The following is a 17728-nucleotide window of genomic DNA, read 5'->3' as shown; positions in this document are numbered from 1 at the left end:
AAACTCAATCGAATGTCATTATTTTCTTTGGATCGGAATGATGTGGGTCCTCTGGGAATAACGTACACGTTCACCATTTATTCACTACCATATGTTCATAGACTTGGGCCACTCTGTGTAGTGAACGCACACACAATTAACTAATTATAACTTTGAAAGATGCTAAATTGATCATCTATATCGAGAGTGTAAACGGGTGGGATACCTGGTGAAGACAATTGTGTTATTTGTTTGAATTCCCAGAACTTATTGAGAATGTGAAGTTGATACACAAACCGGTGTCTTTGCAACCGAGAGGACTGATCAACAAAGGGAACTGGTGCTATATCAACGCTGTATCCTTTCATTCAGAAACATTTGATTGAGTGTTAAAATAGAGACGTCTGCTTGTGGTGTTGATGCATAGTCTGTGGTGCTGATGTTTAGTCTGTGGTGCTGATGTTTAGTCTGTGGTGCTGATGTTTAGTCTGGTGCTGATTAGGGGTGGGAATCACCAGAGGCCTCACGATACGATACTATCACGATACTTGAGTCACGATACGATAGTATTGCGATACTAAATATATTGCGATATTAATATAGCTATATATTGCGATTTATAACTTTTTTTCAACTGCAAAGTAAAACTGTCAACATGTTTTATCTAATAAAATAAAGTTCAGTCTGTTTATCTCACTTCAATAATTTTTATTGCAGACAGATGTAAACACTGTAATCTGTGTTGCATGTACCTGACAAACAACTGTTTGTATTACAGTCATATTCCAACTTAACTGAATGCACATGTGTGCGTGTGTGTGGACTACTGTACTATTACAGGTATTGAAATGAACAATGCAACTTCCTTATACAAAATCTTTATTTTTAAATTTTATATAAATTTAATATCGATACTTGGCGTCCCTGTATCGATACAGTATCGCCACGCAAAGTATCACGATACTACTACGTATCGATTTCCCCCCCCACCCCTAGTGCTGATGCATAGTCTGTGGTGCTGATGCTTAACACATTCTGCAGTTTGACCATCTTATACCTCTCTCTGCCAGCGCTGTAAGCCTATGGAGTCGCTCACCTTCTTTGCAGGGCTATAACTTTTTAAATATTATAGCTATATCGACATTACTATGGCCCATTCGACATCGGTATCTATCATTCAGGATGTGGGAACGTTATATTTTTCCATTCATACATTGTCGTGTTAGTACCGTCGTGAATATAAGTATGTTTTTGGAGTGTATAGCAGTAATTCCTAGAACACGCGTTATAGGCCCCGCCGCGTATTGCACATAATCGATTGGCGTTTCGTTCCTATACACGCTATATAAAAAAATTCAAATGCATATGATCGCTATACATTATGCTCCATCATGCGTGAAGGAAAGAGGGGGGGGGGGGTCGTTTATGATTCCTTGATTGTCACTAATGGCTTTCTTTAGTACAACGCCATACGTTGATCGGATAGATTGCAATGAAATAAATGGACAATCGAGCTGGAAATAACGTTAGATTCCTCTTACCTGTGCCCGATGAGACTGGAGGAAAAATATTCCAATTATTTGATGTCGATCTGCTACAGTAGATCCATTTTCCGTTTGTATGACGCAATAAATGCCAAAAGCATATTGATTCTTGCGTCTCGAAAGCGATCCCATGCACTCGAGTGTGTATGTTGATCAACATAACAAGATATCTCTGCCGGAGCTTTTCCCCGATGCACAGAGCGCCACTTCCGGTTTAGAGTGGAGTACAACTTGCCCGAAATCCACCAGGCGGCGGTATTGAGGCGTTGCAATATCAGACAGGGTCCAGCTGGCTCCCGTAGCCTTCCTGGATGAATTATGAATGCCAATAGCGAATAAAGGAAATAACGATCATAAAAATGAGTTTACTCGTTGTTGGCGCTATTCGATTGGCGGGCAATAACGAGATAACTCGTCATTGGCGCAAGATGTGTTAAGGCCCTCCCATAGTCGGGCAAACCGGACTCCGCGGACTCAAAGCACGAAGCTCCAATTTTCTAACGGTGTGAAGTGGACGTCTGCGCCGCTCACTTGGTGTCACACAAAAGGCTGCTCGACCTGCATTTAATGTGACACCGATCTGCATTTTACTCTGAACACTCGCTCCGTGCCAAGTGAGAGTAGGGCAGGATCATGATTAAATGGGTAGGATTGGCAGGTAGTTGACGCTAAATTTTGTTTTACTATCGCTAATCGTTATTTCATCATCTGAAGAAACTTGAGATGTTTGAAGGGCTTTTCTAAATGAAGTGTGTAAAACTGCCAGTTCTATTTAGAAATCTTGGAAACGGAGATAACCTAGACTTTATTTTGATATCGTTGGACGACGCCGTGAAAGACTGGTGCGAGACATGTAGGAAATTGGCACGCGGTGGTACGCTAGACTGAAAGCTCAAACGACTGCGGACATGCAGCGCATGTCTCGCCCGACTATGTGGGGGCCTTTAGTCTGTGTGGTGCTGATGCTTCGTCTGTGGTGTTTATGCTTTGTCTGTGGTGCTGCCCCTCTGTGGCCCGTCTGTTCCTTGACTCTCTGCACTCAGACTCTACAGGCTCTGATTGCGTGTCCCCCGATGTACCACCTGATGAAGTCCATCCCTCTGCACAGTGAAACGCAAAGGCCGTGCACGTCCACGCCCATGATGGACAACTTGTAAGTAACGAGCGGGGGGGCTCCGTTCAGATGGAGCCTGCATTTTAATTACGTAGATAAGATATTCCTTTATTGATCCCCCCCCCCCCCCCCCCCCCCCCCCCCCCATGGAGAAATTCGGGCAGCATAGCAGCAGGGGGAGGGGGGGGGGGTTACAGGTACGGTCAAGGTAATGGTAGAAAGACATAAATATAGGCAATATAATTAACTCTGAATATAAAAATAGGAAAAAAATAAACGGTGTAAACAAAGGTGGAGCTGAGCATCTGTATGCCCTATCAGTTATATTATATGTTCGAATAATTATAGGTAATTCATTATTTATTTGAGTCTTGATGTAATGAGTTTATTTGAGGGGCATAATCGGGTAAATGTGTGTTGATGTCGAGTGTATCGATGGTATGCATTATTTGACTTATCTGTTTTAAATGTATTTTGTTGTCACCCCATCCTTGTTTACCTACAGTGTAAGAATGTATCTTAACACATTGGGCGCCAGCCATTACCCTTATCCTTGTAGCTAATGCGCCAGGTTTCCATAGCCTACTTTCACTGTGCGTCACTATGTTTGGAGAGCTATATCTATATTCTATATTATAGCTATGGAGACAATACTGTGGTCATTTGACAGTCACTTTCTTCCGTCGAACATGCAAAAAAGAGATAATTTCTTCATGTATACGTTCGCGCGCTATCCCGTGGTGAATATTGTATAGTGATCCTCCGGGCTAATTCCTGAAAAGCTGAGTTATAGGGCGCTATGTGAATTCTGCTATAAGCGTTGGCGTTTCTTGCCTGGACAGTCACACTACTATTTCCAAATAAAAATTTATATAATGGGTATTATGTTTCTTTTTTTTTAAACTTTGGCCATTTCCCTGGCTCTTTTATACGTTTATCGCATTTATACTTGGTCAAGTTCGACCGACAGAAGCAGGCTGAAAGGGTTCAGATGGGGGGGAAGACACTCTGGGAAAGGCACGGCTGCAGTCCGGGATTCGAACTCGCTCAGCCCCAGATCCGTGACGAGCACGGTTGTCCACGGCGCTGAAATAGCACTCGCGGTACGTGGTGAGCTACTGGAGCTCCCCTTGGGTATTATGTTTCATCATGAATGCATGAAAGGGGGCGGGGGTCGTTTTTTTAATGCTTTGATAGCCAGTAACGGCATTCGTTTTGAACACCACACACACTGATCAGCTGGATCGATATGAAATCATTGTAGGATCAAGGTGGAATTGACTCAGATAGTCCTTACCTTTGATCGGGGTTATTTCAAAAAGAATATTCCAATTGTCTGATCGCGATTTCCAGTATTGATGTCCATCTGGTCCCGGACATAATTTGGCACAACTTATGGATAGAGTGTGCTAGATGTGTTTCGAAGTGGTCGGATGAAGCGATTTACTTGGCTCTGTCTAAATTCTGCGCCCGGATGGGTTTAGATGTAACACACGGTGAGAAATAATGTTTCAAAGGGTGGGCGATACTGCCACCTAGCAGGATGTGGCCGGTATTGCACTTTGGGGATCTCAGAATGATTTCCTATGGGGACACCGAGGTCCGTGAACCTGTAATGAATAAAAAATATTGAATAAAAGAAAACTACCAAAATCCGAGAAATCTCAGGTCTGGTGAGTTAACCCGGGATATCTCGGGTCTGGCGGCGAATGTATCTTAACACATTGTGCGCCAACGAGTATACTCGTTATTGCCCGCCAATCGTTGTGCGCCAACAACGAGTAAACTCGTTTTTGGGATCGTTATTACATTTTTACGCCATGGCATTCATAATTCATCCAGCCTCCCTCCGGGAGGCAGCTGGACCCTGTCTGATATTGCAACGCCTCAATACCGCCGCCTGGTGGATTTCGGGCGAGTTACACTCCACGCTAAACCGGAAGTGGCGCTCGGTGCATCGGGGAAAGTCCTCCAGCAGAGATATATTGTAGGTATTGTAAATAAGAGGTGGGCCAGTCGACTATGGCTCCTTTTGACCGATTAGTCAACTAATCGACTAATAGGGGTCAGCCCTACTGACAATCAAGGAATCATAAACGACCCCCCCCCCCTTTCCTTCACGCATGATGGAGCATAATGTATTCCGATCATATACATTTGAATTTTTGAATATATGTATCATAATTATGCTTCGGGGCCTATAACTTGCGTTCTAGGAATTACTGCTCTACACTCTAAAAACATACATAGGGTACTAACACGACAATGTATGAATGGAAAAATATAACGTTCCCACATCCGGAACGATAGATACCCGATGTTGAATGGGCCATAGTAATGTCGATATAGCTATAATATTTAAAAAGTTATAGCCCTGCAAAGAAGGTGAGCGACTCCATAGGCTTACAGCGCTGGCAGAGAGTGGTATAAGCAGTGGTGCCGCGGTACCACGCCGAACCAGCAGTTTTCTGATCAGAAGTACGCGCACGGATGTGCACGCGCGCACACAAAAATGCGTTCACAACTTTCACTCTACTCGTCACGCCGTGCGCCAAGTACCCGGCATTTATCTATCACCTAGTCTTTGCATACCAATATGATACCAATAGCATAACAAAGAAAGAAGTGCAAAACCAAAATACAAGCCCTGTACCAATTGGTGGGGGTTTGCTTGAGCTGTGGAACCAAATGGTCCCGACTGGAAGTATGAGTAATTTCGTTGTGCTTCAGAAGGAAACTGTAAACTGTAAGTTACATTGTTAATTTAGTTTATTTACTTTTCTAGTTTAAGTTAATTCAATTAAAGAAATTGTAACTACAATATTGTTTGTTTTTCAACCATATCTGTTGACAATATAATTTCTTTATATATTGAAGGCTACATCCTGCTACCTTTTTCAGCTTCTCTATTTCAAGGCAATATTTACAAAAACTAAACTAAAACTAGTAATTTCCTATACAAACATGTTTCCTACTATTTATGCATTATAATCATCTGTTCTGTGCGCACGCGAGGGAACATGTATGTGTTATTGCGCGGGAGCGTGCGTGCACGTGGCGTCATTTAAACAGCGTACAGGCAGTTCTGATATTACGACTGCACCCCTGGGTATAAGATGGGCAAACTGCGTGGCAGATAATGTGTTAAGTGACATCACCCTATCTCTGTTTACCTACAGTGTAAGAATGTATCTTAAGTGACATCACCCTATATAAATGCAATTAATTAAATTAATTATCACCCTGTCTGTTTACCTACAGTGTGAGGCTGGTGAATGAGTTCAACAACATGCCTGTGCCATCTAAAGCCAAGCAGCAAGGTAAGATGTTTTAACTCTTTCTGCGCCAAAAATGAGAATTCCCGTGTTTCAAATCCAACCGTTGAGCGCCAAAAACGAGTTTCTTGTTTTTTTTCCGATTTGTTTCTGCCTGTGTCTCCCTGGCACCGCTGCCTACGTTATAATTGCAATGCCGACCGAATCCCGACAGGTGGCAGTATCGCCTACCTTTTGTACTGGGTCTCTAAGGTGTCTTTCAGTGCCTCTACCTCCGGCTGCAGGAATCCCTTCCCCCTCAAAGTGAATCAGCACACAGCCATCTGTCTGAGATTTGCTTGCCTGAAACCTATTGTTTCCCGTATTATAGCCAGACCCAATGCACACGAGTAATGGCGATCGCGATGGAACTACATGGATTATTCATTTGAGTACCTTCTGACTAAGGTAAGGTCTATTTTAGGTCTATTTTACAGAACCTAAAACATGCTTTTGTATTGATCACAGCGTCGTATTTTACCGAACCTAAAGCATGCTTTTGGTAACGATCGCAGCTTCGTGAAACGACGACCCCCCCCCCCCCCCCCCCATGATGATTTTTTGAAGAAACATCTATACATGGTATATACCTTTTGATTTGGAAATAATATAGGTTTCAGGCGAGCAACCCGAACGATTTGCGCATATGCATATAACACGTCATATCTCACTATCTAGAAAACTAGACTGGATTATTTTGAAACAGGGCAATGTTTAGCGTGGAATAGCGCACAAACTAAAGTATGTAGAAATTAACTGGTTTGTCAATGTTGGACTATAAATAGTGCCTGTCAAATGAGCCATACTAGTGTCTCCATAGCTATAATATAGAATATACGATGGGTCCGCAAACATTGTGAACATTTTCAATAACGCTGGCGCCAGGCAGTACAGATGGAAAAACAGCGTGGCGCTCAATGAGTTAACGGAGACCCATGTTTATTTGAGTAACTAAGCCCATGGCCATTTTGTTGCCCTATTGGTTGATATTTTCACCCTGCTGCACATACTGCCCCACCCCAGTCTGTGATGTCAGAATACATTTTTTTTTGTTTTCCTAGACAGACTAGGATAGTACCTTGACATCACAGACGGGGTGCGGCATGGTGAAAATATCAACCTCTAGCCTAGGCAGCAAAATTACTTATGTGTTTAGTTACTCTTTTAATGTAATATTCTCTTACCGTCACTAATTTGATCCAACGTTTTGCTGTGTCCCCAGCTACAGGTGATAAGATGGTGAAGGATATCCGACCTGGTGCAGCTTTTGAGCCAACCTATATTTACAGACTCCTCACTCTCATAAAGTCCAGTCTTTCTGAGAAGGTAGGTAATGCCACATCAGGACTTAACCTCTTATGCATTTTTGGTTGAAATAAAATTATACGTAATTATTTTATGATTAATTGCAGATTTTTTCATGTTGAGCTATAGATTGTGGATGAATACACACAGAAAGGTACAACATGCCAATGTTCATGCTTTATTTGTTTTAAACGAGACGATTTAGAAATGTGTCCATTGGACATAGATTGCAATTTCAAGCAAGGTGGACCGGCTGGAAACAACAATGACGTAACCACTACACCTCCCTATTGTGTGATTTAAGTCCACGTTACCATGGGAGCTGTGTTGTCAGTGACAGCCTCCCTTCCTAGGCGTGGCACAGCGTCTCCTTGCTCTGTCCCAGCCAGCCTTGTGTGCCTCCGTCATATGATGCAGGAAGGGAACTAAGGAACATGTGTTGTATAATTGAAAACGATTCATAAAAAGGCAGACGAATATCAACGTTGTGGAATATTCCAGTAAAAGACTATTTTCATAGAATGGTCCAGAATGGGCTGTTTTTTTTATCTCAAAACGGGTGCTTTTCTAAATGCTCTGAAACGGAAATGACGCGATAAAAAAACAATCTGCCTTGACAGCACTGACTGGGAAATAGTCTTTGATAAGCGACGGGCAGATTAGACACATAGCCATAATTTAAAACATAGATTAGGCGATATTAACGTTAACATTGAAGTGGATGGTGGCATCAAGGGGGTAAAAAAGAAAACCTGGCGTGGCACTAAAAGTGTTAACAGCCTGTCCTATCCTCTAACGGGACGGGCACACTGAACGCGCACGAAGTTCACGCGCGGCTCCCTCGCGGGATCGAGCGCCTGGCCTGGCACACAGAGTCAGACTTCTTAGCGCGCTGCAGCGCGGAGCCCTGATAGAACCAGCAGCAGCACAAGCTCTCTCTCTCTCTCTCTCTCTCTCTCTCTCTCTCTCTCTCTCTCTCTCCCTCCCTCCCCCTCTCTCTCTCTCTCTCTAGAGAGAAAATGAGAGAAAGAAAGAGAGGGGGAGAAAGAGACTGGAGAGAGAGAAAGAGAGAGAAAAAGAGAGAGCTGTACTGTATTGTACCCATTCTGCAATCTGTTAATACAATTTCAAATCAATCAATCGCGTGGCGCACGCCTCCCGCGCCGCCTCGAATCCGATTGAAGCGGAAAAGATAGCTTGCCTCTCGGGAGCCGTCCGCGAGGCGCGCTCCCGCTTGCGGCCAGTGTGCACAGTAGCATCCATTAACATGGGAGCGGAAGTGAAGAGGCAGCCGCCCATCCGTCCGTCCGTGTTTATTCCTTAGCAGTGTGCCCGTGCCGTAAGGGGCCTTTCTCACTCACCCATTCGGTTCTGTTCCAGTCCGTTCTAGTTTGTGTACACACTCAGTCTTGGTGCGCTCTGGGTTTTGTTTACGGTTTGCGTTTTGAGCCTGTAATCTTGCCGTAGGCGATGATGTCACGCTCGAAAATGTAAACAGGAAGACACGGTGGAGACTGGATGCTGATATAAAATAAAACAAATAACCAATAAATATGAAGTTATATTTGAACCTCTGTTGTCAAGCCTTGTCAATATAACCCACCCCCTCTTCTCACGAATGGATGGTGTTGTAGAGTTAGCTTTTGAGCGTTTCCCAGGGCTAATGCTAAGCTAACGGCTAACGCTAGTTAGCTTAGCCTAGTACTAGTCTAGTATAGCCACTGTAGCATTTATTTTTCAGCAAAGAACGTGCAATAAACAAAACGGATACATGCCTCTCATTTGTTGATGAAACAAAACTAACATCAACACAATTGAACACCAAAAGCGGAGTTTAGTCTCATAGGCGCTGATTTTGTTAGCTTACATGCTAACATGAATGGAATATGCCAGTATAATAGTATAGCATTGTGGCAAACGCTAAGCTAACGGCTAACGCTAGTTAGCTTAGCCTGTTCAGCAGCTAACATTATCCCATCGCTCGTGGCAATTATATTGCATGTAATTGATCTACTGGTCGACCACGGCCGACTGGTTGGGCACCACTGGTCTAATAGAAATATAGTAGACAGCAAGTATAGTAGTATAGATAGACGGCAATGGCTAACGCAAAGCTAACGGCTAACGCTAGTTAGCTTAGCCTGTTCGACCACGGCCGACTGGTTGGGCACCACTGGTCTAATAGAAATAAATGCATTTGAACATTGTCCAGTTGTTGCTGTGTGTTTTTATCTGCCCAAAATTCAAGCAAGCATGAAGCATGACAGTAACGACGCTGTGTGTGTCAGCACGTTGATACAGAAGCCTCCCGTGTTTTGGTACAAGCTTGTACACCACGCCCCCCGCTCCCACCGGCGCGCACTCGAAACCACCTATTTCAAGCGTCCCAGGTTCACCGCCCCCGGGGACGAATCAGCGGGGGACGGGGGTGAGCGTTCCCACTCAGACAGACGCACCCCCTTTGGGCGCGACCCGGCGCTGATTCGGCCCCGAGTAGTGAGTGAGAAAGGCCCCTAAGAGTCTGTAGCAGACCTGTAGAAAACCTTTGTTGTGCATAGCACACAGCACCAGGCTTGACCAGTGATGCAGAGCTCTATTTCTGCATGGTATTCAATTCACAATTCTCAAATCAAGGCCTTCACCTCTTAAGCCCTAGCCATATTTTCAGAAATGTTGCCTAAAAATACATACCCAAGTAAATGGAAGATTGCTCCACTTCAACAAGGTTCATTTGCATGTTCTTGGTATCTAGGGACATCTATGGATCTTGGGGAATGTATTTCCAGTGTCAGAAATATTGTGTCTGTTACTAGGCTTGAGTAAATTGTAATGAACCAATCAACTGAGCTCATTCAGCACCTTCTTGAGATCACGTGTACAAAAAATCTAAGCAAATGAATAATAGGCAGAGATGATTAACAGGAGGTTTTGTAGATACAGTACTGAATTCTGCCATCCGGACACATGCAATTTAAAATATGATTATAGAATATCAGGCCTATAAATGTGTTTATTTGCACTTGCAAACATACATTCTGGAATAAAAATAAGTAAAAGAACAGTTAAAATGTGCAGGAAAGGTCATAAAACCCAAGGGCTTATAAGCGACCCCTCCCCCTCTTAAACCTATCTAGAATAACTACACAGAAAATCCCCCCTCCTCCCCCACACCCCTCCTCCCCACACATATTATGCGCAAACACACATGCGCATTAGGGGTGGAAATAGCCAGAGACCTCACGATACCATAGTATCGCGATACTAAATATATTGCGATACGCTGAGTATTGCGAAAAATAATATATATATATTTTTTTTTTTTTGGATAAAATTAAATGTATTACCTTTTTTCAACTAAAACGTTGTCAACATGTTATCTAATAAAATAAAGTTCAGTCTGTTCATCTCACTTCAATCATTTTTATTGCAGAACATGGTATTTTCTCAAGCAGACAGATGTAAACACTAATCTGTGTTGCATGTACCTGACAAACTGAACTGTTTGTATTAGTCATATTCCAACTTAACTGAATGCACATGTGTGTGTGTATGTGTGGACTACTGTATTATTACAGGTATTGAAATGAACAATGCAACTTCCTTATACAATTTTTTTTTCAACTTTTTTTATGAATAATTAGATATAGATACATGTGGTCTCTGTATCGATACAGTATCACCACCCCTAATGCGCATATCCCCCTCTCATACACACGGATACATACAATACAACAATTACAATGTTGAAAAAATGTAAAAAACATTTTAAATACACAAGGATACTAAAGACTACAGGATCTGTAGTTGTTTAAGCTAGCTTTTAAATGTATTTAAAGTGGAACATGTTCCTGTTAATTTTTTTTATATATCATTCCACATCACTGCACATTGATAGACCAATGAGAATTTGGCAACAGAGGTCCTGTTATATGTTATAAATTACTAGGGATGCTCGATATTGGCTTTTTTACCGATACCGATATTCCGATATTGTCCAACTCTTAATTTCCGATACCGATATCAACCGATATCAACCGATACCGATATATGCAGGGTTTCGGACATCCCTATAAATTACCTTATTATGGCCAACTCACACATCTATGGATTGGGCCAAATCTCCCCTTTCCAATGGCAGAGTTCAATCTGGATTTAGTACCACCAGCCGCCCCTGACAGGGCAGCAAAAAAACATGAATGAAATCTACTGTAAGTACAGTTTTGCTCCGCCATTTTTAATCAACACTGTTTTTTTGCTAGATGTTCACAGAAAGGTAGAGAAACTAACCGTTCTATTTTATGCAATAGTGTTCAGGTTTGTTCCACCGGTGAGATATGATCCCGAAAATAAAGAGAAAAAATGAGCTGGGATTTTTATTTGTATTTTTTTATTCAAAAGCCCTGGGTCTCTTCTCTCAAAAGACTACACTCATGTCCATGCCATGTCCAGACTAAAACGATTTTGGTTGTTTTAGACAAAGTATTTGATCGTTTGCACCTTTCTGCCACACGGCACTGCATTCTGGCAGCCTGAAGACGGTACTTTCTGATACCAGCTCCCAGAGTGCGCAATTCTGAAGACGCCCCCCACTGCGTCACCATCTTTACAAGCGATACGCGTCTTCTCCTGAACCGATGACGCGATAGCCCACCTCTCTCTTACCCCGCGTGTGAAAACATCACAACAACAATGGCATGTACAGCTATTAAGCTTGATCGGCCTTTTACAGCTTTACATATGCTGTGCTCTATCTGTCTGAAGCGGAGCGGGGCTCTGCTGTGCTTACACACTCCCGACCGAGGTGCATGTGCGCTGTGCTCTCTGTCTGAAGCGGGGCTCTGCTGTGCTTACACTTATTACACTGATGCAATACACGATACTAACTAGAGATTAGCGTCACATAGCTGGCCTTTTTCTGAAAACCCAGTTTGCTAGTCGAAATGACTGGACACGCACAGGGACAAGTTAAACATCAATCAATTAATTTATTCCAACAGGTAGTTTGAGCTGCATGTGAGCCGCGGTCTTTCTCTCCTCTCCTTTGGAAACTAATGACGTTACATTAGCTCGAAAAGCACAGAACCGGCTGACACAAGTTAAGCTGCTAGCAACAGACACTTAACACTTGGATAAGGCCTCAAGTTAGGTTGCGCCAAGTCCTTGCGTCAATAAACAAATATTTCCGACTCGATGCAATTTCTATAAATCTCATATTTCACTAACACTTAAAATCATTGGTAAACAAACGTAGTGCTGAAAATATACACGTTGACTGCTGTTTTGACAGGGTTAGGGTCTTTACTCTTGGCTACATTTTGGGGGGGGGAAACGCAACATTAATTCATACATTCTGTAGAATTTATGACGTGATATCAATCTCGGACCAGACCGCTCAGGCTTAAGAGGTTAAAAGGTATTAAAAAGTCTTACATTTAATTTGCACATGTATCCAAATTTTGGGGGGGCAGCCCGGCTGTCAGGAGATTAAATGATATTTAATATATGAAGTGTTTTTGTATTAAAGTAGTTTTTCACTGGGCTACCGGGAGCTTGGTGCGTCTGGCAAGAGCTTGTATGGAACGTGCAAGTTCAGTGTCACTGTTTTTTGAAAAAAAGAAATAGAAAAAAAAATTGTATGGTCGTGCAATTGTTAACATAACATTTTGCTCTTAACACTTTGTGTGCCACCACTCTAGTCAATGAGAGAGCGAGCACATTTGTGAACGCATAAACTATATCTTAAATTATGGCTATGTGTCTAATACGCCCGTCGCTTATCAATGACTTGCTTGCAGTCAACATGTACGAAACGGATTGTTTTTTCATCAGTACATTTCCGTTTTGAATACGAATATAGTTTTGAAGATTTCTAGTGATTCCAGAAAAATCCGCGAAAATAGCCATTTACTGGAATACACAAAACACGTCATTTTTCGGCCTATTTATGAATCGTTTTCAAATAAACGCTACATTATCGATAGTATATGTGTACTTATGCACGCTAGAGAAGCAGGCTGAAAAATCCATTATCCATGACCTGGTCAGCGCTAACGTCATACACGCACACACAGCCACACACACACGTTGTGAAATATGTGAAAAAAACATCTGATTACCCAAAAACTGGTAAAAGAGATTCCTTACCTCAGATCAGATGTTCTGCAAAAAGATTATTCCAATTCCTGATCGCCATTCCAAATATCGATCGCGTTTATTGATCCAACGATCCAACCTCGAAACACATAATCCACGCTGTTTCCAGTCCCCTCAATGAATGCAATAGTCTCAGGTTACATGCCTGAGAAGTTAAATGTATTTTTTTCTCATGCATTTCCATTGAGTCCATTCCAATGGGTGCAATACCATCCGGGAGACGATAGGGGGCGGTATTTGCCCTTTTCGAGCTCAGAGACAGTCCCAATGATAACGTGAGGCTGGATGGATGAAAAATTTATGGATATCGCTAATAAAAGAAATAACGATTAAATAACGAGATTTCTCGTTGTTGGCACACAATGCATCGCGGCCAACAACCACAATGTGTTAAGTGGTATTAAAAAGTCTTAAATGTAACTTGTTGAAACCTGCAGATACCCTGTTCTGCTAGACATGTAAGCTCACTGTTGCTCATTTCTCTCAAATTGCCTACCCCACCTTTTATGGACTTATTACATTATCGCTGAAAACACTAGTAATGTCATCAATTTTTTTATTTTATTTATTTTTTTAAACTATCATTAAACTCTTTCATCTGGTGTTTAGGAACATGGAGTCATTGAAGAGAATGTCCCTGTTTGTGCCAAACCTCACATGTTTCATATTCCTTTAACTGAAGTCAGAGGGATTGGTCAACACACACCTGGTGTCCACTAATGAGACCTGCTGAGTCCGTTGTGATTGGCAATTGAAATGAATCAAATGAAACGGCTGTGCGAGGTCTCTTGACCGTTCCTAATGCCGTTTAGATTGCTCTTATCTGCCTGTGAAATATATGCCTCCCTGTCTGCTCATTCCAGTGTGTGTGTGTGTTGTTGTTGTTTTCATGCTGAGTCGATGCTGTTGGCAGTGTTTTGTAATTAGTGCTGTTGACTGTGTCATGCCCTCAGGGTCGACAGGAGGACGCGGAGGAGTACCTGGGCTTTACGCTCAATGGTCTGCACGAGGAGATGCTGGCTCTGAAGAAACTCATCTCACCTCAGGAAGAGAGTAAGCGCTCGGTTCTAAAAGCAATGGGGATTAGTTATTGCTGATTGGTTAAAATCCCTCTTCAAGTCAAGTCAAGAGTTTTATTTGTCACGGCATACGAGTATACAATGAAATGCGGGTGGTCTTGCCCGCAACGATGTGCAATACAGTGGGTACAACATATAATAGAATCCAATACAAAAGAAATTGTGCAATAACAGGTAACAGGTAACATGGTGTGACATCAAAATCGGTATCTGTACATAGTTATTTACAGAGCATATAGGACATGCTAGGTAGCTTTGGTAGTGCAATACACTGTTACTGTTGCTAATACTGATTTAAAGTGGCTTTTCCTTTTGGCAGTGAGTGTGTGCGCATGAGTGTGTGCCCGCTCATGTTGAAGTGTTAAAGTGGCTGCTAGTGTGTGAGCGTGCACAGCGTGCATGTCGTGTGTGTGCTCATGTGTGCTTATGTGTGGATAGTTCAGTGTTCTGTGGTACTCAATGTTCATTGTTCAGGACTCTGATGGCCTGGGGGAAGAAGCTAAGCCTAAGCCTCTCTGTCCTAGTAGCTGGGGTTCGCAGGCGTCTGCCTGACCTCAGCAGCTGAAACAGGCTGTTATTGGGGTGGTGAGGGTCTTTCATTATTCTGCAGGCTCTGGATTTGCACCTCTTGTTGTATAGAACCTGCAGGGGAGGTAGTGCAATACCCGTGGTACGCTCGGCTGAGCGCACCACTCTCTGTAGGGCCTTCTTGTCCTGTGCCGTGCTGTTTCCATACCAGGCAGTGATGTTTCCGGTCAGGATGCTCTCTACAGCTCCTGAGTAGAAGGACTGGAGTATCTTCCCCGATACTCTGAACTTCCTTAACTGTCTCAGGTGGTAGAGGCGCTGTTTCGCCTTCTTTACTACTGTGTCTATGTGTGTTGACCATGTCAGGTCCTCTGAGATGTGAACCCCCAGGTACTTAAAGCTGCTCACCCTGTCCACGGTAGCCCCGTTAATCATCAGTGGTGTGTGCGTCTCCTGCTGTCCTCTCCTATAATCCACGATCAGCTCCTTGGTTTTACCAATGTTCAGGAGCAGGCTGTTGTCCTGGCACCAGCGTTCCAGTACCTCAACCTCCTCCCGGTAGGCCTTCTCGTCGTTGTCCGAGATCAGCCCCACCACCACCGTGTCGTCTGCAAACTTCACTATGGAGTTGGAGCTGAACTTGGCCACACAATCGTGTGTGTAGAGTGAGTACAGCAGGGGGCTCAGAACACAGCCCTGGGGGGACCCGATGCTCAGGGTGATGGTGTTGGAGGTCTGACCCCCCACCCTGACCGCCTGGGGTCTTTCGTTCAGAAAGTCCAGTACCCAGGCGCTCAGGGCGGAGCTCAGACCTAGCTCGATCAGCTTGTCCACCAGTCTGGTGGGGACTATGGTGTTGAACGCTGAGCTGTAGTCAATGAACAACAGTCTCACATAGCCCCCCTTCTGACGGTCAAGGTGCGAGAGGGTGCTGTGCAGTACCTGGGAGACCGCGTCGTCGGTGGACCTGTTTGTCCTGTATGCAAATTGCATAGGGTCCATATCACTGGGGAGGGAGGCACAAATGTGGTCCTTGACCAGCCTCTCGAAACATTTCATGACCACAGAGGTGAGTGCCACCGGTCTGTAGTCATTTGGACATGTTGGGGAGGGTTTCTTCGGTACAGGGATGATGGTAGACATCTTGAAGCAGGCAGGGACCACTGACTCCGCCAGGGATTGATTAAATATGGCTAAATATCACTCTTTGGGGGTGAATTGTGTTCTTTAGGACTGATTCTGTAAGAAGGAAACCGAGTTGCCAAAGTGCATCAGTTGAATGCATTTATGCGTGGAATTGTTTAAAAATAGAAAGGTCCACGTTACCATGGGAGCTGTGTTGTCAGTGACAGCCTCCCTTCCTAGGCGTGGCACAGCGTCTCCTTGCTCTGTCCCAGCCAGCCTCGTGTGCCTCCGTCATATGATGCAGGAAGGGAACTAAGGAACATGTGTTGTTAAAATGTAAACGCAATCAAATGGCATTATTTTTGGGACCAGAATATGATGTGGGTTCTTTAGTAATAACGTACACATTCACCATTTATTCACTACCATTAAATTATTATTAACCACTGTCTAGGCTACTGTCACCTGAATTATGCATGTGAGGTATTGTTTTGTATCACAACATTATTTGGCTAATTTGTACTATACCAGCTATGAAAATAATAACACGATGATGAAAAATAGGGGAAATGTCACCAAAAACTGTTCAAACTGCTTCATTACATGTGCAATTTCTCTGGTCTTTTCCTGCCTTTGGTTCGGTTTGCTTTCACACCTCAAACGAACCTCTCCAGGGTTGACTTGAAGACGGACCCAGACTTGCCTCAGACAGGTGGGCCAGGGTGTGGTCGTTTGGTGCGGCCCTGAGTTCGATTACTGTGCTCACACCAGCCCACATCACGGGGTAAAATGCTCCAGGGTTCGATTGAACCGGACTAAACAAGGCTGGTGTGAACACGCCCTAAGACTTACAGACTGCACTATATATAGTGATGAAGGCGAAGTATCTGCCAACAACACATCTGGTTTTCCTAGGGTGCCACACAAAGTGCAGCTTTCTCTGTCCTCTTGGACTGAATGTATAGTCATCTGGTGGGCAAATCTGCACTTCCCCAACCAAACCACATGCGCATCTTTCGGGGCGAGATTCCAGAGACATGCTGGATATAAATGGTTGTACAGACAGGTCATCAGACGTTGCATGGTTTCATCGAGAGAACTGGCCCTGGAGACTTTCCAAACCAAATTGCGCCAACATCCCAAAACATCATGTCAAGGCTGTTTTCTTCTCGTCATGGCCATGTTGCAAAGGTGTGGACTCTAGACTTGCAATTTGACTCTTAACATGGATGACTCATGACTTCACTCAGACTTGAGCCTTATGACTCGGAATACCAATCACGTCGTGTGAGCAGAGAAGGAAGTTGTGTGTCAGTGCAGAATTTATCTAAATAGAATATACTATTAACTATTACTCTGTTGAATTTTAACATTTTGAAATGGCTTTAAATGAGTAAAGAACGCATTAGGACTTGTTTAGGACTCAAACCCCAAAGTTTCATAAATGCGACATGTTTGAGACTTGCCTGTCTTGACTTTGGAATGGCCAGTATTGTCTTGGTTGTGGAAAAAAAGTCAGCACACCGTCTGCCGTGTTCCCAAGTTTAATTTACTATAACACAACCTTTCGGCCTGTGGCCTTTGTCA

General features: G+C 43.4%; 1 protein-coding gene across 3 annotated transcripts in view; it reads left to right on the top strand.

Moving 5' to 3' along the window:
• Window positions 1-17728, top strand: part of usp10 (ubiquitin specific peptidase 10) — a 105320-nt gene that overhangs the window by 77308 nt on the left and 10284 nt on the right. For all 3 annotated transcript variants that reach the window (XM_084337722.1, XM_084337721.1, XM_084337720.1), the window contains 5 exons: window positions 244-335; window positions 2567-2676; window positions 5899-5957; window positions 7174-7277; window positions 14363-14462. In XM_084337722.1, the coding sequence (XP_084193848.1) occupies window positions 244-335; window positions 2567-2676; window positions 5899-5957; window positions 7174-7277; window positions 14363-14462 (465 nt within the window). The remainder of the gene's footprint in view (window positions 1-243; window positions 336-2566; window positions 2677-5898; window positions 5958-7173; window positions 7278-14362; window positions 14463-17728) is intronic.

The sequence above is a fragment of the Notolepis coatsorum genome (assembly GCF_963971535.1).
Source record: "Notolepis coatsorum genome assembly, chromosome: 20".
Lineage (NCBI taxonomy): Eukaryota > Metazoa > Chordata > Actinopteri > Aulopiformes > Paralepididae > Notolepis > Notolepis coatsorum.
This window is presented reverse-complemented; position numbering and strand designations above follow the sequence as displayed.